Source organism: Acomys russatus, chromosome 13, assembly GCF_903995435.1.
Source record: "Acomys russatus chromosome 13, mAcoRus1.1, whole genome shotgun sequence".
In the NCBI taxonomy this organism is placed as follows: Eukaryota; Metazoa; Chordata; class Mammalia; order Rodentia; family Muridae; genus Acomys; species Acomys russatus.
The window spans coordinates 1,379,599-1,403,657 of NC_067149.1; the positions used below are offsets into that span (position 1 = coordinate 1,379,599).

General features: G+C 47.5%; 1 protein-coding gene and 1 non-coding gene across 2 annotated transcripts in view; one reads left to right on the plus strand and one right to left on the minus strand.

Annotated features, from left to right (window-relative positions):
- The window catches only part of St3gal5 (ST3 beta-galactoside alpha-2,3-sialyltransferase 5), a 39,277-nt gene that overhangs the window by 1,974 nt on the left and 13,244 nt on the right, over nt 1-24,059 (plus strand). The window contains exons 2-3 of the mRNA XM_051154719.1: nt 14,722-14,845; nt 19,098-19,209. Of these exons, the coding sequence (XP_051010676.1) occupies nt 14,722-14,845; nt 19,098-19,209 (236 nt within the window). The remainder of the gene's footprint in view (nt 1-14,721; nt 14,846-19,097; nt 19,210-24,059) is intronic.
- On the minus strand, nt 14,464-14,607 carry LOC127197848 (small nucleolar RNA SNORA48). Its single transcript, XR_007831799.1, has one exon. It is a non-coding gene; the product is annotated as a small nucleolar RNA SNORA48 (small nucleolar RNA).

The window sequence follows — 24,059 nt, forward strand, 5'->3', positions numbered from 1 at the left end:
TTGCCTCCTCCATTTCTTCCTGCGCCTTCCTGGGCTGGCCAGAGCAGCCTCAAGCTAGCAGCTGTCTCTTGTGACATTAGTGAAATGTATCAACTTGGTACAAATTGGAGCCATTTGGGAAAAGAGAACATCAATTCAAAGAATGCCCCCACCAGATTGTCCTGCAGTGGGGGAGGGCCCAGCTCTTTGTGGGCTTGTGGTCCTGGGCTGTATGAGAAAGCAGGCTGAGCAAGCTGTGGGGACCAAGCCAGTAAGTAGCACTCCTCCATGGCCCCTGCCTCAGCTCCTGCCTCCAGGTGCCTGTTGTGTTTCATTTCCTGCCCTGTTTTCCCTTCAGGGAGGGACTGTGATGTATAAGCTGAAATTAAACTCTTTCTTCCCAGTTGCTCTTGGTATAGCATGACAGCAATAGAAACCCTAACCAAGACACGTGGGAAGTAGAGAGAGCGAGCCACCCTCCACACCTGTCCTGCTCTGGAGGAGAGTTTTATTCTGCGCTGTTTGTGGAGCCAAGAGGGTAGTGATCACCCTTCAAAAGCACGTCCCACTTTGCTAGTCTAGCTGGAAAGGTTTGGCTTAGAAACAACTGGGAATATATACATATACACACACACACACACACACACACACACACACGTATGTATGTATGTATGTATGTATGTACGTATGTATATAAAATAACTGCCTAGGGTGGGGAAGCAAGGACTGGATCAGTTAGCAGAGGCAGCCACTGGAGGGGGTGTGCCTCACAGTGTCCAGTATGGGAGGAAGCCAAAACTGTGGATGGTGGCACAAGGGCTCTCCTGGGAGAGAAACCCAGCTTAAGCACTCCCATAGAGAAAACAAGTGGGGTGTCATTGGGGCGGGCGGTGATGGGAATGAACCGAGAGGGGCTCACAGTTGGTAACAGCTTCCCTGGACACCAAACAAGGTTTGCTCCTGTTGAAATACAGGGTAGGTCCTCGGAGTTGGGTGTGGTGCTGGAGGTTTCTGAGTTTCAGCACTTGGGGGGGAGAGAGGCCAGGAGGGTCAGGAGTTCAAGGCAGCTGCTACTGTAGAGCAAGTCATCTGGGGTGTATGGGACCCTGTCTTGATTTATATATATAAAATACACATACACACACACACAGGCACACACACATGCATGCATATGTAAAGCCAGTGAGATGGCTCAGTGAGCCAGGGTGGGCCTGCTGCCTAATGGTCTGGGCTCAGTGTCCGGAACCCACACAGTGGAAGGAGAGGACTAACCCCATCCTCTTCTGACCTCCACGTTTAGAAATGTGCGTAGGTTCAAGGAAAGTAGAGGTACCTAAAGTGTGTTGCTGAACAAATGTCCATACTGAGCGTGTGCTGCATTCAAATCAAGGAACAGAACACACCAAAACTTGTGTCATACCCTGTCACTGCCTTTCCTAGCATTAACCCTGGCCTGACTTGTTTCTCTTACACTGTGCATAAATGGAAGCCTACGGCTTGTGTCTTCTTTCGTAAACACTAAGTGATAGAGATCCCTCCCCAAGCCACCTTGGTTATAGCATGCTCAGCTGATGATGGCCACAGCGCGGGGTATGCAGTGCCCTCTTCTGGTCCCTATGGGCACATGCACTCACATGCACATACACATATTATGTGCACACAATGAAAAAAATAAAAATAGGGCCTGACAACTGGCTTAATGGATAAAGGCCTCTGCAGGGCCTAACAAGTGGCTCAGTGGGTAAAGGCCTCTGCTGTCCCCAGGACCCAGTGCTGGAAGGAGGGAACCCACAAAAAGAGCTCTTTACATACATGACCTCCACTTGCAGACCGTGGCATGTATGCACCCACACAGTACACACACACACTATCTCCCTCTCATGTGCACACACACACATGCACATTCACACTCACACAATAAAATGAAATAATAAAAATATATCTTAAAAAGCCAGGCAAGGTGGTGCACACCTTTAATCCCAGCTCGCAGGAGGCAGAAGCAGGTGGATTTCTGTGAGTTCGAGGCCAGCCTGGTCTACAAAAGAGTCCAGGACAGCCAAGGCTACACAGAGAAACCCTGTCTCAAAAAAAACCAATATAAAGAAACAAGTAAAAAGAAACAGGTGGATTCAGGGTTTCATTTCTTCCATTAAGTTTAGAAGACACCGACGTCTAGACTCACATGCCTCTAGCAGCACAGCTTCTAAGCATATGTGACACACTTATGAATACTTTGTAGTCCGTTAATCGTGCTAAGTCTTCAAAGCCTGCTCCCCACCCCCTGTACTATGAAACATGTTGTAGAACTGTTACATAGATTAGCTCATTTGATTTCACTGTAGCCCTGTGAGTTTGGTGAAGGAGAGATAAACCTGTTTTTGTTATGATCCCAAGTGTGGGATGGGGAACAGTCTTGTGAGAGAACAGGTGAGGTTAATCCACTAGAAGGCAAACCACTTCGTGCGGGAGCTTGATTGTTGCCAGCTGAAAAGATCCGTGAACAGACTCTGGAAGAGATATAAAAGTGAGCCAGAAACAAGAGGTGGGGCTTTTGGAGACTTCAGATAGTTTTGGCTGTTCATCGCTGCACTTCGAGACGCTCCTAGAGAGAACCACTCGCTCAAGGGAAGGCTTCGTGGCTCCAGCTCCTGCTGAGGTTCTGGGTTCTGGTTACTCTAGGTTCCAGCAGAAGAAATCCTGCTGATTGTGCCAGGAGAATCGTTCCTTGGAACTGATATCCTTATGGTTTTGTTATTCTTTCATCCTCTTTTCTTATCGTTTAGGTTAATTGGGTTATAAAGGACGTAAGCTCGGTTAATAAGTTCGTAATAAAATATATTGGTTAAGAAAACGAAGCCTACAGTTTGGTACAGTTATCTCTCCCACTTTATAAAAAAGGGGTAGTGAGCTTTAGAAAGCCTTTAGCAGCTCCAGATCTCGGATTCAGACCTAGGCTTGGAGTTAGTAAGCAAGGCAACTATTTGCATGTCTTTGTAGCATTAATGTGTTCTGATCCCTCAGAAGGGATCCAATCAGAACTGATGACATTGCTTTGAGGTGGCTGAGGTGGTTTCGTCCGGTTTGTACCCTCCAGGTGCTCAGTGTCTCCCTGGGGCTCTGTGGCAGGCTTTTATCTCGCACTGCCTTCTGAAGGGATGCCTCTGTCTCTGGTCCAGCCTTAAGAGAGGTCTCTTCAACATCCAGCTCCGCTTAGAAAAATCCCTTTTATTCCACCTGTATGACTTCAGCACCAGTGGTAGGGACTGTCCCTCCTCTGTCAGCCTCAGCACACTGTCCCTCCTGGCTGGGCCCTTCAGACACAGTGTCCTCAGACTTCACCCACCAGGACCTGCTGTCCCTACGCTGGTGGCATTGCCCCCGTACCCCACTGCACTTCCTGTTCAGGGGAGCCTTTTTAAAGGTTCTGTGGCCCCAAATCTCTGAAGTCCTTTTTTAACACTTTGCCCTCGTGTCAAGCTCAGAGTATGGTAAATGTGAAAACCCCAGAGCTAAGTACACTGGCAGGGGATGCGCTGGTCTGTTTCTTTGTTTTTATTCTATTTTATTTTTATTTTTTAGGTGGGATTGTAAGACCTTCTGAAGGAAAGGCTGTGTCTGTTGCTTCTTGCTGTATGTCCACATACATACTCCATGTATGACCAAAACCTGGTATGTTTATTTGGGAGCTTGCCCAAATGTTGGCTTAAAGTCTTTTGCCAAACAAAATTGGACCTCTTGACATTTTATAATCCCCTCCCTGAGGGACCATTGGTAATTAAAGGTTGTTGGAAAAGGTGTCATTTTCTCCAGTGGCATAGCTACTGGTAAGTTGAGAAAGGCTGCAATGGGAGCAGGAGAAAAAATGGGTATAAAAATGACTAACATTCTCTGGGCGTGGTAGCACATGCCCTTTAATCCCAGCACTCGGGAGGCAGAGGCAGGAGGATCGCTGTGAGTTCGAGGCCGGCCTGGTCTACAAAGTGAGTCTTGAAAAACAAAACAAAAGAAGACTAAATTTAGTTATGTAAATGTATGAAACTGTCAAATGTAATTGTCTTAAGTTAGAGTTTCTGCTGCCGTATTACTGTGAAGACACAACTTTATAAACTCTTAAAAAGTAAAACATTTAATTGGGGCTGGCTCACAGTTTCAGAGGTTTAATTCATTAGTGTCAGGGCAGAAAGTGTAGTAGTAATCTGTAGCAGCAATAGTGCAGGGATACGTAGGCAGATATGGTGCTGGAGAAGAAGCCAAGAGTTCTATGTGTGGATTGGCGGGCAGCAGGAAGGGAGAGTGACAGTGGGCCTGGCATGAGCATCTGAAACCTCAAAGCCCACCCATTTCTCCAACAAGGCCACACCTCTAATAGTGCCACTCTCTGAGTCTATAGGGGCTATTTTCATTCAAGCCACCAGCACAATAATAACATTTTGTTTAAAAAAAAAAAAAAGATTTTTTTTTTCAAGGTTCAAGGGAAAAGGATTCCTGGTATGCACAGTGGTGCACACCTTTAATCCCAGTGTTCTGAAGGTGTAAGCAGGCAGATCTCTGTGAGTTTGAGCCTGATCTACAGACATAATGATTTCCAGAGTAGCCATGGCTGCATAGAGAGACCTGTCCCAAAAAGCAAAAAATAAAATAAGTAAATAAGATAAAAGGGTGCCCGATTGAGTGTGAAAGGCTGTTCTGTGTTTTGGTTGTTTTTCTCAGATTTATGTGTGTGTTGCTGGCTTCAGAAGTAGGAACTTGCTTGCTCGTTCTGAGGTTAACACGGTCGGAACAGACTCCTCTTTTTGTCTTCATTTCCTCCTGTTCTTCAGTTCCCAGGTCCCGTCAGATCTCTTGGGACTGGATTAGAGATGGTTGTGAGTTGCTGTGTGGGTGCTGGAAACTGAACCAGAGTCCTCTATAAGAGCAACAGCTGCTCTTGTTTTGTTTTTTTCCGAGACAGGGTCTCTCTGTGTAGCCCTGGCTGTCCTAGACTCACTTTGTAGACCAGGCTGGCCTCGAACTCACAGCAATCCGCCTGCCTCTGCCTCCCGAATGCTGGGATTAAAGGTGTGCACCAACACCAACTACTCTTAACCCGTGGGCCACCTTCCCAGCTCCTCCCTAGTTTTCTTACTTGATGAGAGTGAGCATGAGTGAGGGGCCTTGAGGAGCCTGGCAGGAGCCCCCGGTGCCCTGTTCTGACAAGTCTTACTCCTGAGGTGTGAATGGAGTCTTTTCTCCACCAGTGGCTACTGAAACAAGCAGATTTGATGAAGCGGGGGTGGGGGTGGAATGGGGGAGGAACTTAGTTTCTAGAGATGATGGTTTGAATGAGAATGCCCCCCCCCCAGGTTCATATATTTGAATGCACGCTTAGTCCCTAATGGATGGAACAATTTAGGAAGGATTGGGAGCTATGGCTTTGCTAGAGCAGGAAGTCCCTGGGGGTAGGCTGGGATTTCAGAAGCCCACGCCAGGCCCAGTTTCTTTCTCTCTGCTTTTAACTTGAGGATGGCTGTGAGCTCTCAGTGACTCCACAGTGCTGTGCCTGCCTGCCTTCGTTGCTCCCTACCAGGACGGTCAGGGTCTCATCCTCTGAAACTGCACGCAGGCAAATGCTTTGTAAAAGTAGGTTCCCCTGGTGCATTCCCTCTTCCCAGAAAAAGAAGGAGGGAACTCGGAGTCTCCCACCCAGTCACTGATTAATTCACCAAGAGAAAATAGCAGCGGACTCACACCACCTTAACCAGCAGCTCACATGAGCTGTCACAAGTGCCAGGCCAGTTAGCACCACGTGCCTGCTGAGAAAACACTGAGAGAAAAGGACAGGCTCCCACTGTGTAGCTCTGGCCCCAGTTGAGTTGAATCATGAAGAAACATCAGATGAACCTCAACCAGGGAACATTCTGTAAAACACTCCACCTGTGCTTTTTGAGAAGATGTCAAGGTCATCAGAGATACCAAGACTGTTTCAGATTAAAGGAAGCCAAAGAGACAAGACATTGGGCCTCACATATGATGCTGGACCGTGTCCTTGAAAAGGGGCAACAATTGTTTTGTTGCTGTTTTTGTTAAATAATCATGACTTGGAACTACTAGGAAGATCTTCCTGAGACTTTTATATTAGAGTCTAGTTTTGAGTCAGTGTTCATGTCCTCACGTTGATGATTATACTGGGCTTGTATAAAGGATGACTTTGTTTCTAGGAAAATAATATTCAGGGTGTCACTATGCCTCCACCTTGCTTTCAGGTGTTTAAATAAATTATGCATGTTATACAGGAGCAGATGGCAACAGGAGAATTCCTGGTATTGTCCTTGCCGTCTTTCTCTAAGTGTAAAGCTGCTTCAGAAAGTCACGTGGGCATCTCTGCAGCCTCCAGCTGCTGTTGCTCATTTCCTGTATTGGGTTTTTTTGTTTTTTGTTTTTTGTTTTTCTTCCAGACAGGGTTTCTCTTGTAGTCCTGGCTGTCTGGACTCACTCTGTAGACCAGGCTGGCCTCAAACTCACAGAGATCCACCTGCCTCTGCCTCCTGAGAGTGCTGGGATGACAGGTGTGCACCACCACACCCAGCTATTTCCTTTGTTGTCCTTAGCATCTGTCCCTCCTGACCTTTTCAGGGAACAGAATGAAGACCTTGGTCTCTGCTGGCTTCAGAGTTCTTTGTGCTGCACGTTACTGCTGCTGTGCTTAGAGGCTTCCTGGTTTGTGGCTGGCCACAGGGGCATCTGCTTAGCTAGCTCTGACCACCCCTGCTCCCTGTTTCCTGGTTCAAAATGCACCCACCACGGTGCTGTGAGAGTAGTTTCCCTCGTAGACTTTGAAGTGTATTTAAACCAAAGCACACATCTGTACACTGTAAGGTGCTGTGGTCCAACCCTCCGTAGCAGACAAGGTACAAGCCTCAGTATTCGCCTATTAAAGATGGGTCAGCCCACACTGCCGTTGTGGCATACACTTGTAATCCAGTACTCAGGAGACTGAGCAGGAGGATCCTGAATTTGAAGTCAGTCTGGACTGAATAGTGAAGATACTGTCTCAAAACAAGACCTACAAAGCAAAAAAGGAGAACCCCCTCAAATGCCTTGAGAAAACCCCAAGTTGTGCATTTCAGTAGAAATCTCACACTTCTGAAAGTAGGATGTTTTTATTAATTTTTGAGAATTTCATGCATGCCTACCAAGTACTTTGATGATACTCCAAAGTCCTCCCCTTAAGCAGCTGGCCCATCCTTCACTCCCTCTGGATTGATTCCAGTCTGTGCTCTGCTGTTAGTCTCAGACCATTAGAGTCTGTTCCTACAAGCCCAGGGAGAGTCGGAGTCCAGAGTCGATGGAAAAGCAAAGGAGTTTTATTGAGCCAACGCTCCGGGGTCCAACAAGCTCAAAAGAGTTGGGGACCCCGAGTACCCAAAGCAGTGGGTTAAAAAAAAAAAAAACCCTTTACAGAAGCATAATTCAGCAACAGCAATTAGTACAAACCTAATGGGCTAACAGAATTAACCTCTAAGGGGATTGGGTAGATTAAATGGGGAGTGGGAAGGAGTGAGGGGTCAGCCCAGAGGCTGTTGGTCTTGGCAGCTGTTAGGGTGAGATAGGGGTGGGTATGAGAGTGTACTTATTCTTGAAATTATCTTAAGCTAGGGGATTCCAGGTAGGGTGGGGTAGAAGCAATGAGGAGTAGCAGTGGAAATTTTTCTTAACTTGTCTCAGCTTGGCATAGATATTCAGCAAAGGCTTAGATAACATGGCCGCGGTCTGGCTGACTTTGGCTGACTGAATTCTTCACAGGCACTATGGTTGTAATAGAGCTAACTTGACTCTTACGCTGCCACAACCCCGATTTCCAGCTAGGTTCCTCTGTGCGAAGGTGGGGGCCAGCCAGCGCTCGGATTTAAAGAGGATCTCCTAGTTGGGCCCCAAAACAGTTTGTGGGTGTGGGTAGGTGCATGGGCCTCTCTCTGCAGGTTCCTCTGAACTGCTGAGCCCCAGTGGGCAGAGGAGGGGAGACTGTGGCACCCATGCTGCTCCTTGCTCGCCAGAACCTTTCCCTCCCTCCCCTTCATGGCTGTCTGCCTTCAAGCCCAGCCTATAGTAAACACTGCTGCATTCTCTCTGTGTGTGTTTGAACTTAAAAAGAGAGAGAGAAAAGAAAAGAGAAGTAAACTGCCCACTCTTTCCTTTTGGGGGCCTTTAGTCTAACTTTAATGTTTATCCTTGCTTTCTTTTTCTCTCTCCAGGGCCCCAACATTTTTAGCACCCATCCAACTAGCCAAGCCATTTACTGTTCTTACTTTGCAAAGTTAGGTGAGTGAGGACTCTAATGCCCCAGGAAGGAAGAAAAGCAATACAAAGTTTTGCCCAACCCTGTTTTTTTGCAGATTAATAAACTTACTTCAACCATGTCTTGGCCCACATCAAATTGACATAGTAGTTGAGCATTTTAACTCTTTCCTGTTCTCTTAGGAAGGTGGTGGCATCAGATGACAGTTGCTTTTTCTCCCAGGCACACCCCCACTGGAATATGGAACCCTCATTGATTTGCTTGCCTGTCCCTCCCTCCACTCACATTCAGGGGGTCTTATTTGTAACCTGGACACTGAAGAAACAGTGAATGAGCCGGAGTAATGGCATATGCCTTTAATCCCAGCACTTGGGAGGCAGAGACAGGTAGATCTCCAAGTTCAAGGTCACCCTGGTCTACACTACATTGTGAGTTCCAGGAGGGCCAAGGCTACACAAAGAAATCTTGTCTTGAAAAACAAAAAAGATGCCTACACTTTAGCTATGGTGTTGGTGGCCTGTACTTTAGCTGGGGCATCGGTGGCCTGTACTTTAGCTGGGGCGTTGGTGGCCTGTACTTTAGCTATGGTGTTGGTGACTTGTACTTTAGCTGGGGTGTTGGTGGCATACTCCTTTAATTCCCAGCATTTGGGAAGCAGGGCCTGGCAGATCTCCCAGTTTGAGGACAGCCTGGTCTACAGAGCAAGGTCCAGGGAAATCCTGTCTAGAAAAAAAAAAAAACAAAAACAAAATAGTAAATATAAATAAATAAATAGAAAAGAGACTCCAGTGATGCTTATATTTGATGTGGGAGCACAGGTGAATTTGGGTGCACTCTCAGTGTGATCCAGTTGCAGACTGAGGGTCAGTGCGTTCCTTTATTCTCTTCAGCCAACCAGCCGGCACACAGGCACTCTCAGGATCCCGAATTACAACAGTGAGCAAAACAGACAGGACCCTCACTCAGGGATTTCCTATGTTAGTGTGGGGAGTGGGCAAATCGACTGCCGTTTGCTGGTGTTTGTCAGCACCTGTCTCTCCAGTGCAGGGAAATCAAGCAGCAAAGCAGATAAGCAGGTTGAGAGGTGTTTGCTGTTTATCAAGGGCCTTATCCAAGGAAGGTTTGAGAGCCAGGTCCTGGGAGTACCTGCTCCTGGGTAAAACCCTGGAGAGGCACCGTCGGTACCCTTAGTCTAGACTCATTTTCGCTTTGGAGAATGGATTTTTTTGAGACTGTCCCAAGCATTTGGAGTTTCATTGCCTTAATATTTTAAACTTGTGGGCTGGAGAGATGGCTCAGAGGTTAAGAGCACTGTCTGCTCTTCCAGAGGTCCAAAGTTCAATTTCCAGCAACCACATGGTGGCTCACAGCCATCTATAATGACTCTGGTGCCCTCTTCTGGTGTGTGGGCATACATAGCATCTCAGTTGGTGTGGATTAAAACCTCCCTCGGGACAACAAAGGGTTAATTAGCCAGAACAAGCAGGGCGCAGATTTTCCGAACAGTGATTTTGTTCTTCATTGAAGACAGACCCTTATATCTTGGCTCATTTTGTAGGATCTTGACAGCCTTCGGGCAGAAACCTGTTTGTTCCATGTGCTTTATCTGCCGTGAAAAGGTTGCTGAAAAGGTGGATTTTTATTTTAGAGTGCTGTACACACATTACATGAGGGAATGGCTTAAAAATGGGCGTCCTCGCCTGATCCTGCCAGGTGTTACAGTCTGGGCATGAAGTGTAGGAATTTGCATGCTCTGCCGACTCAAGTGGTTCTTGTTTAAGGTCGGGTTGTGAAACTCCGGCTGAGGTATTGGAGGGAGGGACTGTGTGTGTACAGCTACCTACTAGGAGACGGTTGGGAGACCATTGGGAAACTTGAGCAAGCAGCACTTTCTGTGGTTTTGATGCCTTGGGGGGAACTGTGGGACGCCACATAAATCATCTGGACCTGGGAGAGGGTGCAGTCCTCCCACCGCTGTGCACTGGCTGCCGGCTTGCTTTGTTCAGCCTACCTCGATGTGTGGATTCAGGCCAGTGCATGCTTACTGTCTGTACACCCTTGACAGGTAAGGACCTGACTACCATGTTGATAAACCAAGATCTCTTGAAATTGTACATTCCAATCCCAACGCAGATTATATACTGAAATGCAGATGTCATTAGTTTCAGCTTTTGATTTCAGACTTTCGTTTAACTCTGATTACCTTTCGTGGCTTTCAAATGAGGCAGCATTGAAATACCAGCATGCATGATAACTGTCCCAGTAATGCTGGGGTGCTTTTGTCTCCCAGGGACACGTGGCAACATTTAGGGACATTTAAAAATTTATTACATTTTACTTGTTGAAATGGTGCGTGTATATGTGCAGACATGAGTACCATGGCAGGGGTTCGGAGGTCAGAGGCCGACTTGTAGGGGCCACCTCTTCCACCATGTGCCCCTGGGGGTCCAACACAGGACATCAAGCTTAGAAACAACTCCCTTTTTTTTTTTTCAACACAGGGTCTCTCTGTGTTAGCCTTGGCTGTCCTGGACTCACTTTGTAGACCATGCTGGCCTCGAACTCACAGCAATCCGCCCGCCTCTGCCTCCTGAGTGCTGCGATTAAAGGCATGTGCCACCACGCCCGGCTCTGCTGCAGGTTTTAGATGCTGTCTGATGACAGTGTTAGCTTTGGGTTGGTTATGTGTTAATATGTTCCAAAGGCTTTGCAAGGTAGTCGGAAGTTCACTTAGCATCTGGTCTGCTAAGTCAGATGCAGAATCTAGGTGCTAAATGTCTGGTGGGGTTTATTAAGATAGCCCAAGATAATCTGGGTTCTAGCTACGCAGCATTACAGCTCTCCTGCGTGGCAAAGTTCAAACCCCACCACGGGTTTTGAATCTTCAACGCAATTGTGCCTTCTGTCCTTGTCATCCTGAAGCCAGGTGGGATGGGAGGCGACTTGATCCCACCGGTTGAGAGTAAGGCCACTACCGCGATCTTTCGAGCCAGATTCGAAGCAAGCTTTAATTAAATACTGACCAAAAAGATGGACTCTGGCCAGGACCGTTCTGGGGTTCCTAAAAAGTGGTCATGAGTCACATTCCCCCCTTGAGTTGTACGCTGAGTCAAATCCTTGACTCTGTGGTACTGTTTACATTGGGATCTAATAACCATCAGCTTAATGGTACCCAGACGGGAATTAGCATCTAGTTAAGGCATTAGTGATGCAGGGGCCAACAGTAATGGGCAGAGACAGAAGGGTCAAAGGCCCTGAGATGGCTGACCTCAGAGTTACTATCTAGAAGGATCCTGAAGTGTGAATGGAGACCCAGTAATTTATTTCATCTCAGGTTGTTCCCCCCTCTTTTTTTTTTTTTTTTTTTTTTTTTTTTTTTTTTTTTTTGGCAATGTTTGTTTTTTGGGGGGTACATCCAGATTATCTAATGTTTATAGAAACAACAATTTTCTCTTAAAGCTACACACTATCTCCTTGTTCTGCATAAAGCAGGTCAAGCACCCCATTGTATTGTAGAAGAATTTCAGCTAACGAATCTACCCGTTGATAGGTCTAGGTCTGTTTGTTTTCAACAGCTACCTCTCCAGGTGTGCCAGTAGGCACAGTGGGTAGCCATTTTGTCCCCTTTTGACCTAACATTCCAGCCCGGTGAGGACATGCCCTCTTTAGCTGCTTCCTGCTGAAATCAGGATCCAGGAGGCTGGAATAGGAGGGATTCAGGCAGTGGGGCATCCATCAGAAACATCTGGTTAGCTGGCCTGGCTGAAGAGGCATGGAGGAATCACATCAAGTGGATTGGTCCACATGAGCTTTATACAAGTCCGGGGCTGGTGGCCATTGCGGCTGATTGCGGGGTGGTGTCTCGTGTGGAAATCTGTCTCTCAGTGGGAAATCTGCTGAAACAGATACAAACCAGGGACAGAAGTTAAAGTTTAGAAAACTTAAAGGAAAATCTTACATTTGAAACTTTGAGGCCCATAGTTGTAGTCACTGGGGAAGGGGAGGAATCTCAAGACCAGGAGAGCTCCCTCCCTGAGGAGCAGGCAGGGGGGGAAACCTGGACATCCTTATCTGGACTTGTATATATACTATCAACGCTTATCTGGACTTATCTCTGTCATCAACACCATATTTATCTAACTTATCTAGACTAGACTTCTGACCTGTGGGAGGTCCCTAAGCTTACCTGAATTCATTATTTACAAAAGAAATAAAAGTTTTAGATAAGTTCACATTATTGCTGTTATCTGTATTGAAATCCACATTGTAGAAGAAGCAGCTAACAGGTATCTGCAAACCAGCTGGGGTAGGATCACGTCTCCAAGTCCTAGCAAAAGCTACGGCCCTGGGCTAAAAACACGAACATTTTTTTCTCCTCTGTCCAGAGAGCTGGGTATATAGGTTTGACAGATATAAGAAGCACCTTTAAATCTATACTTAGAATACAACCAAATGAAATTTAATATCTTGGCCTTGTGACTGGTATTAACATTCAGTTGTTCTACTAGCTTATAGGATTCCATTGATCAGTGTTAAAACTCTGAACTTTTGAAATCCTAGTGTAACAGTCCCCTTTTTTTCATATACCTTAAATCATTTTTCTTTTCTTCTTCTTCTTCTTCTTTTTTTTTTTTTTTTTTTTTTTTTTTTTTTTTGGTTTGTGTGTTTTGTTTTTGTGGTTTTTCAAGACAGGGTTTCTCTGTGTAACCTTGGCTTTCCTGGACTCGCTTTGTAGACCAGGCTGGCCTCGAACTCACAGAGACTGCTGGCCTCTGCTGGGATTATAGGCCTGCACCACAGTGCCCACCCCTTAAATCATTTTCTTATACTTTACAACTAGCATCTTGAGCCCTGGATCTGGGTCTGCCGGGTGGGGGTGGGGGGCTAGGGGGGTGGGAGGGGTAAGCAGAGCTGGTCAGTGCCCTAGCTCTCCCTTCTCCACACCACCAGGGTGAGCTCTCCAGCAGTCCTCTGCCCAGGCCACCCAATGCCGCCATCAGCAGGAGGCAGGGTCAACTGTCCTGCTCTCATGCCCTTGGGGCTAGCTCACCCACACCCACATCTCCAGAGCCAGCCCCACTGTGCTGCCAAGTCAGGGTGTGGGGCCCACTTTCCCAAGTGCTGCAGCCTGTAGGTCTTCCACTCTTCCAGTCATGAGGGTGGCTCACTATGTTGCCAAGGCAAGGTGCAGGGCCTGCTCTCCAAAGTGCTGCAGCCAGTGAGGGGCTGGGAAAGCTCTCCTGCTCTTGGGGCCAGCTCTCCTGACTAGGGCATCACCTCCACACCCATGCCACCTCACAGCAGATCAGGTGTGGGGACAGCTCTCCCGTGCTCTCGCCTTCAGGGTTGGTTCACCTGCATCCCCCACCAGTGTCAGCTCTGCTGTGCTGTCCAGGTGAGGTTCAGGGGGTGCTCTCCTGAGTGCTGCAGCTGCAGCATCTCCGGAGCTCATGCCCCTGACTGTCAGAGGTGGGGAGGGGCGGGGTGGGGAGGCATCACCTCTGCGACCGTGCCACCCCACAGCACACAAGTGATGGGGTCAGCTCTCCCACACTTTTGCCTGTGGGGCTGTGTCGCCCACAACAGCACCATCAGGGCCAGCTCCGCCGTGCTGCCTGTGCGAGGCGCACGGCTCATTCTCCCAAATACTGCTGGCGGTGAGAGAGGGGGCCAGCTCTCCAGAGTGCCATATCCATAAGGATAGAGGCAGTGATGCTCAGCCCCTAGGCATCCGAGTGGGCCCCAGTGGCTGCCCTGACAAGGCATATGTCCATGTATTCCAGTGGTAACCTGAGCCACAGACTCAGACATGGCCCTCAGCGCACCTCAGGCGGGGACCTCACCATGGCACCAGGTGGCAGGGCTGGGCTGGTCCTCACACCAGGATACTCCTTTCCACCTTCCAGTCTCCATTTTCATCTTTTCTTCATAATGCTCAAGCTGCTCCACTTCCCTTTCTCCCCCATTTGATCACCACACACTTGCACATCGTGGTGGCTCCAGGTGCAGGCTGGCTGCACGGCTGGCATGTGGGCACGATGGCATGGCTGGCATCCTCCATCCATGTTGTGTAGTGTGTCAGCAAGCAGGTGTCTGTGGCCTGCCTGTGCCATACACTGGAGGGCAGGGCTGTGGGTGGCATGGTGGTCTTCTGGTCTCTGTCTGTCTTCTTCCTTCCGAGACACATCGCCTGGGTCTGATTTGATTTGATTTGAGTCCTAGGCATAAGACAGCTTTGGCCACCAAGCCAGGCATTAAGCTAGGATGAACAAAAGACTGCCATCTGCTCTGCCCCTGACTGACATATGAACACCGCCAACAACAAGGTGTCTCTTTGCCCATTGCCAGGGTTTTTTTTTTTTTTAATCACACATTAAAAATATAAAACCTATAAACTTTAAAGCCTCTTAAAGTATAATCCATTTATCCCTTGTCTCTTTCTTCCCCAGCTTCCTCTCTCTCCTCAGCAATACCAAATGAGTTCGCCTCTGTAAAGCCGAGAAGTGATTGCTGCAGGCCGTCCCTGCAATGGTGCACCGGAACCCAGCACAAGATGGGAAGACCCAGCTTACTATTAAAATACATCCTCAAGTAAGCACAACCTGCAGGCCCAAGACTGTCCCTCCTGGTTAACAGCGTAAGGTTAGGAGAAGCATTCGGTGAGGTCCGAGGAAAATGTTGGGTCCAAGGAGCAGGTTGAGCCACGGCTGAGTGAAGACTCAGTGCGCAGATGAGTGAGTTTATGCACGGCTCGTATTTGCTAGATGGTTTTGACAGGAGCACCATTCCCAGCAGATGATGAGTCTCTGAGCTTGGATGCCTGAGAGTAGCTTACAGTGTTATACCATTGCTTAACAAAAGAGGCATCCTGAGCTATTGTGAGCTAATGTAAATTGTCAAGTTAAAGTCCTCTGAAGACTCCTGAATACCACTGAATATTAAACACTGGAGATGCAGCGAGCGGTTAAGCCAGGTGACTCATATCCGGCACCTTGGAAAATTAGCAAAGGAAGAAGGTGATAGGTTTCTTTGGTACCAGCGAAACCCAAGTTGAAATTCATTCTTTCCTTCTGTCTGTCTGTCTTTCTTCCTTTCTTTCTCTCTTTCCTTCCTTCCTTCCATCTTTCTTTCCCTCTTCTCTTTTTCTGTGTGTGTATGAGTGTGAGTGAGTGTGTGTGTGAGTGTGTATATGAGTGTGTGAGTGTGTGTGAGAGTGAGTGTATGTGTATGAGTGAGTCAGTGTGTGTGTATGCGTGTTCACATGCAGCAGTGTACTTTTAAAGGTCAGAGGACACATTTATAGAGTCAGTTCTTTCTGTCTACCTTTATGTGGGTTGTGGGGATCAAACTCAGGATCTTAGGCATGGTGGCAGGTACCTTTACCCCCTGAGGCATCACGTAACGCCCTGTTTTAAAATATATTTATGCAGTGTGTATATGCGTGTGCGCATGCGTACATGCACAGCAGACATATGCCATTAGATGCACTTGGGGGTCAGAGGATAGCCCAGGGGAGTCAGGTCCACCATGTGCATCCCACAGGATTGAATTCAGGTCATTAGACTTGGTGGCTCGTGGTTTTAACCCTCTGAGCCATCTCCACAGTCTCCAAGCTGAAAGTTCTGCACAAGCCTTTAGATAGAAAAAATATAAACCCACGCTCTGATCCCAGCACTGAACTGGCTGGGGAGGACCTCAGGGCCAGCCTGGGCTCCATATTAACTTTGAAGCCAGCCTGGGCCACATAAGAATTTGTTTCAAAAAGCAGAGAGAGGAAGGGGCGTGGGAACAGAGAGAAAGACAAAATTTAGTCTCCCACCTCACTTTATGGACGTTTATGGGAATAAAGACTTGTATCCCATTCGGTCCCAGTCAGCTGGTGGCTCCTGAGGCACCCAGCACACCCAGCACTGAATCAGGTGTCTGCTGAAGGGCCTGAGACCATGCTACATTGAAGAGAGGCACATGGAACAGATGTGAGGATGTCTTTAATACTCTTTCATTAAAAAAAAAAAAAAAAAAAAAAAGTCAAATTGGGGCTCCTGTGGGACACAGCTAGCATGCAAGACCCTTTGGATTTGATCGTCATCATTAATCGTCATCATTCATAAATGTGGTTTTATATCAGAGTTTATATGCCTGCTGTCCCAGTGCTTAGGAAGTGGAGGCAGGAGAATTAGGAGTTTAAGATCTTCTAGCTACATAGCGATTTCGAGGCCATCCTGAGATATCTGACACTCTGTCTCAAGTGGGTGGGGGCGGGGGCAATGGGAGCCCAGGAGACACTTTAGTCATTAAAGTGCTGAGGAGCTGAGCTCAATCCCCAGAACCCGTGGTAAAGCAGCCAGGTGAGCTGGGGGAGTCCTGGAGACAGCCGGGCCCCTGGGGCTCACCAGCCAGTCAATCCACGCTGCTTGGAAAGTTCTAGGCCAAGAGGAGAGATCCTGTCTCAAAAACAGGCATAGGAGGCAGGGAAGAGTGGCTCAGAGAGTAAAGATGCCAGTTAAAAGGCCTGATGACCTGAGTTCAATCTCCTGGGACCTAAACAGAGAGGCCGAGCTCCAACAGATAGTACTCTGGCCCCCACACAAGCTGTGACACACATGATACGCATACATGGGAGCACGCATGCACAAACACGCATGCAAGCACGTGCGCATGCCATAGTGTTCAAAGATAGGAGTCGAATGTACTGAGCTCATAAGATTAATAAAAAGGTATCAAGGGACCCAGTGAAATGCCTTCTCCCTCTCCCCCATATTTTTCCGCTGCTCTGGAGAACTAAAGTTTACCTGTATCTTGGATGTATAAGATGTGTGTGTGTGTGTGTGTGTGTGTGTGTGTGTGTGTGTGTGTGTATGTGTATGTGTGTGTGGATTTGCATTCTTTTGACTTGGCCAAGCCATTTTCATAGACAATACTTCTTTATCTGACCATGTATTCAGTCCCAAGGGAAGAGTAAGAGATAGTGCAGGTAGCCAGGCGGTGGTGGCGCTCGCCTTTAATCCCAGCCCTTGGGAGGCAGAGGCAGGTGGATCTCTGTGAATTTGAGGCCAGCCTGGTCTACAAAGCGAGTCCAGGACAGCCAAGGCTACACAGAGAAACCCTGTCTCAAAAAAAAAAAAAAAAAAATCAACCAAACAAAACAAAGCAACAGTGCAGGTTTCCACGTGCAGCACAGTGAAGTGAGAACTCAGAAGCCTTCACACGCCCAGCAGCCCCTCCTTGCTTTGTCATCCTCAGACCAGTTTCCTCTGCATTTGGCGTCTGATCTGGTATGGCCAACATAATGTGCTAGGAGCTTTATTTTTAAAATCTGCCTCTGCCTTAAGAAAATAAGTTATTTTCCTCAAAAGATTATTCCTCACCTTTGTTTGTATAAGAACGAAGATTGGTGAGTCTGAGAGGTGCTTCCTGAGCAGGTGCCTCCCGAGCGCTCGCTGCCCGCCCAGAGGACCTGGGTTTGGTTTCGGTCATCCTTGTAACGGTTCATAGCCACTTGTGACTTCAGTCCCAGGAGATCTGACGGCTTCATCTAGTAGCCTCTCTGGGGTCCAACCACACATGTGGGGAATGTACATACATGCAGGCAAATGCTCGTACATATAAAATAAAAGTAAATAGGGCTTAGGATTGTATATTATTTAAAGCAATGGCTCTCAAATTGTGGCTTAGATACTTTAACCTTTCATTTGTCGGTGTTACTGGGGACTTATTAAAACCAAGATCTTGGCTGGACGTGGTGGTGTACATTTTTAATCCCAGCACTTGGAAAGCAGAGGCAGGCGGATGTTTATGAGTTAGAGGTGAGGCCAGGACTAATTAGAGAGACCCTATGTAAAACAAAAAAACCAAACCCACCAAGACCTCTAGAGACAAAACTAGATACTGTTTCCTCCAAGGCCTTTGTATCTGTCTGTCTGTCTGTCATGTGCATGTGTGTATTTGTGGTGTAATATTAAGCATGTTTGAATTTATGAGCGCTGTAGAGACAGCTCTCATAGGTGCTTAGGGGTAATGTTGGTGCTCTTGAATCACTCCTTCCTTCGTAGGATTCTCTAGCTATCCAGGGAGGTTATTAGGGGTTTTTAGTATTTAGTCTGCAGGTGTGTCTGGACACCGTGTGTGTGTCTAGTGCCAGAGGCCAGAGAGGGTCCCTCAGTCTGCAGCTACAGGTGGTGTTTAGCCAGCATGTGAGATTGTTTTTCTTTTAAAACCTGCGAGAACTTCATACATTAGAACTGCATCTCTGGCTTTTCCACCTCCCTTTGTGCCTGGAATGTGTCTCTGATAAAGGCCTGACGGTAGTTAAAGAAGCAGGGGGGAAAAAAAGAGAGAGAGAGAGAGAGAGAGAGAGAGAGAGAGAGAGAGAAAGAAAAAGAAAAAGAAAAATCGAAGCAAGCAATTCTACTGATGCTACCTCTTGTTTAGTTTTACCATCCACAGTGTGGTTTGGATTTTTCTGCACTTGCAAAAAGAGGCAGTGTGGGGATGGTTCTACATTTGCTTATAAAAAAGAGAATCCTAAACAACTGATCTATCTCATCAGGAAATGATACCTTCCTAATGCTGCAACCCATTAATACAGTTCTTCATGTTGTAGTGACCCCAACCATAAAACTATTTCAAATTATAATTTTGCTACAGTTATGGATTGTAAGGTAGATAGCTGGTGTGCAGGCTCTCTGATATGCGACCCCTGTGGCTGGGCCTAACCAACCTGCAGAGGGGTCACGACCCACAGGTTTTTTTTTTTTTTTCACTTGCATTAGGATTGCACTTAGTTTATGTTCTTCTCTGGGTATCACAGACTGCATTACCATCCCTGACTCCCCCCATCCAGGTGTACGTTGGTTCTGTTTGGAGTGTGGCTCCTGTACATCCTCAAGTTAAATTTCACTGTTGAAGAATGTGACATGAGAAGAATGCATTATGTGGGCCCTGACCACGTAAAGGTGAGCTGCTGCGTGTAGTTCACACGCAGCATTTCCCACACACGTTGTAGCTGCACCCCGTCTCTGCTGTATGACAGAGAAGTGCTAATGAAAACCTAAAGGAACGTTCTGGTTCCTTACATTTCTGTGTCAAAATACTGTGGCCAAAGGCCACTGAGGGAAAGAAGGCTTTATTTTAGTTTACGGGTTATAGTCTGCCATTGAGGGAAGTTAAAGCAGGGACTCTAAGGCAGACCTGCTTGCTATTTTATTCAGATTTACCCTGTAAGCAGGGACCTCACTCACCACTGAGGAGGTGTATCAGAAATCGTGCAGGAGCACTGCCTGCCTGCGGGAGCACTGCCTGCCTGCAGGAGCGCTGCCTGTGGGAGCACTACCTGCCTGCAGGAGCATTGCCTGCCTGTGGGAGAACTGCCTGCAGGAGCACTGCCCGCTTGTGGGAACACTTCCTGCCTGTGGGAGCACTACCTGCTGGTTTGCACAGGCTCATGCTCCACTAACTTCCTTCTAGAGCCCAGGACCACCTGCCTGGGGAATGGTACTGTCCACAGGGGGCTGGGCCCTCGAACATCCAATAACAATCAAGACAGTCCCCCACAGACATACTCACGGGCCAGTCTGATCTAGGCAGGCCCTTAGTTGAGACTCCCCTTCTCAGGTGACTCTAGACTGTGTCCTAGGACAAAGGAAAAAAATCTTAGCACTCCAAAAACACCCCTCCCTTTTTCATCCCACTGTCTGGCCCGTCTGTTCTGCAGAATTAGTCTCCACGTCCCATGGAGTTCATTTCTTCATGATGCTGCCATCGTTCTTCTAAAACAGCTGATGTGAAAGTTCTGTTGGTGTGATAACGTCATTCCTGGGCCTCGGGGTTTGTGGGATCTCTGCAAACACTGCAACCAGCAGAGTAAAGATCCGCATGCAGCAAGAGGGAAATCTGGTCCAGCACGACTCAGGAGCTGGTGTCGGTTCAAACTCCTCGAGTCTGACAACAGCAGTCTATTTTAGGCATATTTAAGTACAGTGCAATGTGGAAAAAAGAAAGTTTCCTGGCGTAACACAATCCCATGTGCACAAGGAGGCATAATTACATCGAGACTCTTCTCAAAGCGCTTGTCAGTTACTCTCAGGGCGAGGGAGAGTCTATGTGGTCTGTCATACAGATAGTGCAGAGCTCATCTGGGCCGTTAGCTCCTCCAGTCCCGGTTGAAAGAGCTTAGGGAGCCCCTGTCTGTACAGATTGCTCAAAGATCACCTAGGCTGTGACCGCCCTCTCTTCTCAGCCTTGTGGGCAGAAACCAATTGTGCACATCTTCCGTTGAAGGGACAACACTGCATGTTCAACATTCCTGTTTTCCCAGGGACTTACCTGTGAGCCCCAAGACAGGTTTTTAAAGATTTTCACATAGATTCCAAAGTTTTCCTTTCAGTTTTTATTGACGTTTCTAAGTTGTTTGATACTTGAAGTATAGATTTCACCGATAAGTTGAGTAGTCAAATTATCAGTGTTCAGCCCAGGGGAAAAGAAGCAGTGGTTTAAAATAAGATGGTGTGGTGGGACTGAGCCTACCAGGAGCACTGCATGCAGTGTGGCTCACTGTGTCTTTCCTCCTCATTACCAGCGTCGTGTTTGCCTACAGATGCTGGCTTGCAGGTTTGAACTGCTAGCCCACATCCAACTCAAGTAGCTAGTATAGCTAGCCTCGCTCAGAGCTTGGTACATGTCAGGAGCCACGGCGCGGCTGGACCATGCTGTAACTCAGGATCACCGGGGGCGGTAGCACGCTGTCTTCCTGGTCTCACAGCCGAGATGACCAGAGTTCTGACCACTCTGCAATCCCAGCACTTAGGAGGCAGAGGCAGGAAGGTTGCTGCCAGTTCAAAGCCTTGTCTCACCAAACCCAACCCAACCCGACCCAATAGTACTGAATCTGTTGGACCCAAGCTTTCTCAACTGGTAAATGCAAGGAACGGCGCGTACCCGTGCCGGTGCTCACTTCTTGTTTGATTTGGACATACTTGTTCCTACTCGTGGTCTCTGTGTTCTTCAGGTGCGTCCAGTGTTTTATGGTTGAGATAGGGAAACAAGCCACCGGGGAGCTTGGCCTCGGCAGCTCCTCACAGGGTTTTGTTTTCCTGCTGTCCTCTGTCCTCAGATCCTTCCTGTTCCTTCTTGTTCCATCACATTCCACATCAGCGTCGGAGCCTCGTGTGTCCAGATCATATCCTCTGCTTGGAGCTCCCTCCTCTGCAGACACCCGCAAAGCCTGTCAGTCCCGGGGCCTTTGGCAGCACTCTTGGACCAGGGCTTGCGACATCCTGATTGGTTTCTGTCTCCCGGCACAGGCTAAGATAATGGCCTATAGTGTGGGTCACTGAATCGCCGTGGGTTCTACTGTCTGATCCTTTGCTGAGCATCCCTACTTTCTCATGCATTTATTTTCCTCTCCTTTTAATTACACGCCTGGTTTTTCCATGAGTCCTCACCTTGTGCAGCAAGTACTTTGACATTCAGCCATTACCCCTGTTCCTGGTCTGACTATTATAGCTAGTGATCTTTTTTAGAGATTTTTTATTTATTTATTTTTATTTTGGTTTTTCAAGACAAGGTTTCTCTGTGTAGCCTTGGCTGTCCTGGACTCACTTTGTAGACCAGGTTGGCCTCGAACTCACAGCAATCCACCTGCCTCTGCCTCCCGAGTGCTGGGATTAAAGGCGTGCACCACCACCGCCCGGCTATTTTTTTAAAAAATATTATGCGTATAGGTTTTTTTGTTGTTTTGTTTTGGGTTTGTGATTTTGAGTTTTGGAGACAGGATTTCTCTGTGTAGTCCTGGCTGTCCTGGAACTCACTCTAGCCTCAAACTAAGAGATTCGCCTGCCTCTGCATGCTGAGTGCTCCACCACCACACCCTGCTTATATAGAGATGTTTTGCCTACATGTATGTCTGCATATCATAAGTGTGCAGTGCCTACAGATGCCAGAAAAGGGCATTAGATCTCCTAGAGTTGGAATTACAGATGGTTGTGATCCTCCAGATGGATGCTGGGAATAAAACCCAGGTCCTCTGGCAGAACAGCCAGTGCTTCTGATGGCTGACTCATTGCTCCAGCCCCATAATTGCTGTAGCTATTTCTCTTTAAAGTTCTTCAGAGCCCTCGTGACTTTTGATAAAGACCGATAAAGACCAAAAAGAGGCCCAGCACTGTATCTCCGAGGCCATAGAAAGGATGGGAACACTACATAGCCTGGAAGATCTGCCTTAGAGCAAGTGATGGGACCTGCCTAGGTGGCTTTAATGACAAAAAGGTGTATCGGACAAGCAACCAGACTGCAGGAGGAAAGGCTTGCGATCTTCTGCCGTTGTCACACTCCCTCTCATATTAATTCATGTGAGCAGATTACCAGTCTGTCTGAGCTGTAAAGCGTTTGAGAGTAGATTTGCATTAGTTCATCCAGTTGCTGAGAGTCTAAGGCCTGCTGGCTCTTGGCAGTTCTCTGCTCTCACCTCCTGTCTGTTTCTGCTTTGTCTCTGCCTCAGGCAAGCTCTGTGATCGCAGTCAAATTTCTAACAGCTGAACCTGTAAGCCTTCAGGCTCCATCACCCTGGCGCTGCCCCTGCTCTCTCCTGTTCCCTCTCAACCTCTCTCTCTCTAACCACTTTATTGAGATATAATTCACGCATTAGTGAGATATAATTCACACATCATAAAATTCACTGCTTTAAGCATATGGCGCAGGGTCTTCCACATGTTTACCGAGCTGTGCTGCATGGCGATGTGTGTACAGACCCTTTTCATTATCCCTCAAGGAAGCTCCAAGACCATTAGCAGTCACTCCCTGACCCCGGCAACCATGAATCTCTTTCTGCCTCTAAGGCTGGTTCCTGTAAATACAGCCCCCCATCTTGTTGCTGGAGTTTTGTACTTAGCATAATGTGTTCATCTTTCCATTTGAAAACGCACACTGGAGCTGGACATGGTAACCACGGTGGTAATCCCAGCACTTACGAGGCTGAGGCTGGCCTTGGGCCAGTGTGTGCTGTGTAGCCAAACCCTGTTTCTAAAACTAAGCAACAACAACATCCACAAATTTCAAATAATACAGGGAAGAATAACAGAGTGTGCTGTAGCTCCACACTGGGGAAGAGAGACTAGGGACTGTATTGCGCACATGACCCCTGAAAGCCTGTGAGAGCCATAGTGGAGCTGGAAGCAAGGTGTCCTTTGCTCTATTACTAGAGACATATTAAAAAAAAAAAAAAAAAAAAAAGGCAGGGTCTCTCTGTGTAGCTGTTACTGTCCTGGACTCACTTTGTAGACCAGGCTGGCCTCGAACTCACAGTGATCTGCTAGCCTCTACTATCTGAGTGCTGGGATTAAAGGCGTGTGCCACCACACCTGGTGTCTGTGGATAAAAGAGTAGTCTCAGAAGACTGAACCCTGTTAGCTTCATTGGTCTTATCCAGCATCTGGAAGCATGAGTGGCGTCCTGCCCCGCCCTGTCAGATACTAGTGTTCCCAGCTGCACTGGGCCCAACTGCCATTCATTCTGCAGGGGAGGGAGAACAGCTGTCCAGTTGTGGAGTTTATGGATTTTTTTTTTTTAATTTAATGTGCCAGTTGTTAACAAGACCAATAATAGTCTCTGAAGGGAGGCTTAGACACATTGAAAATGTAACTCAGATGCAAAGTTGTATTTAAAAGATAACTTGAGGACAGACTAGCATATTGTGTCAATTTAGGCTTAGTCTGAGTGGTGGCAGCAATTTGAACTTGGCCCACTCTTCTTTCAGAGAACTGAAGACCACAGATCACCCTGGGGACAGCATTCTGTGCTTTATAGTTAA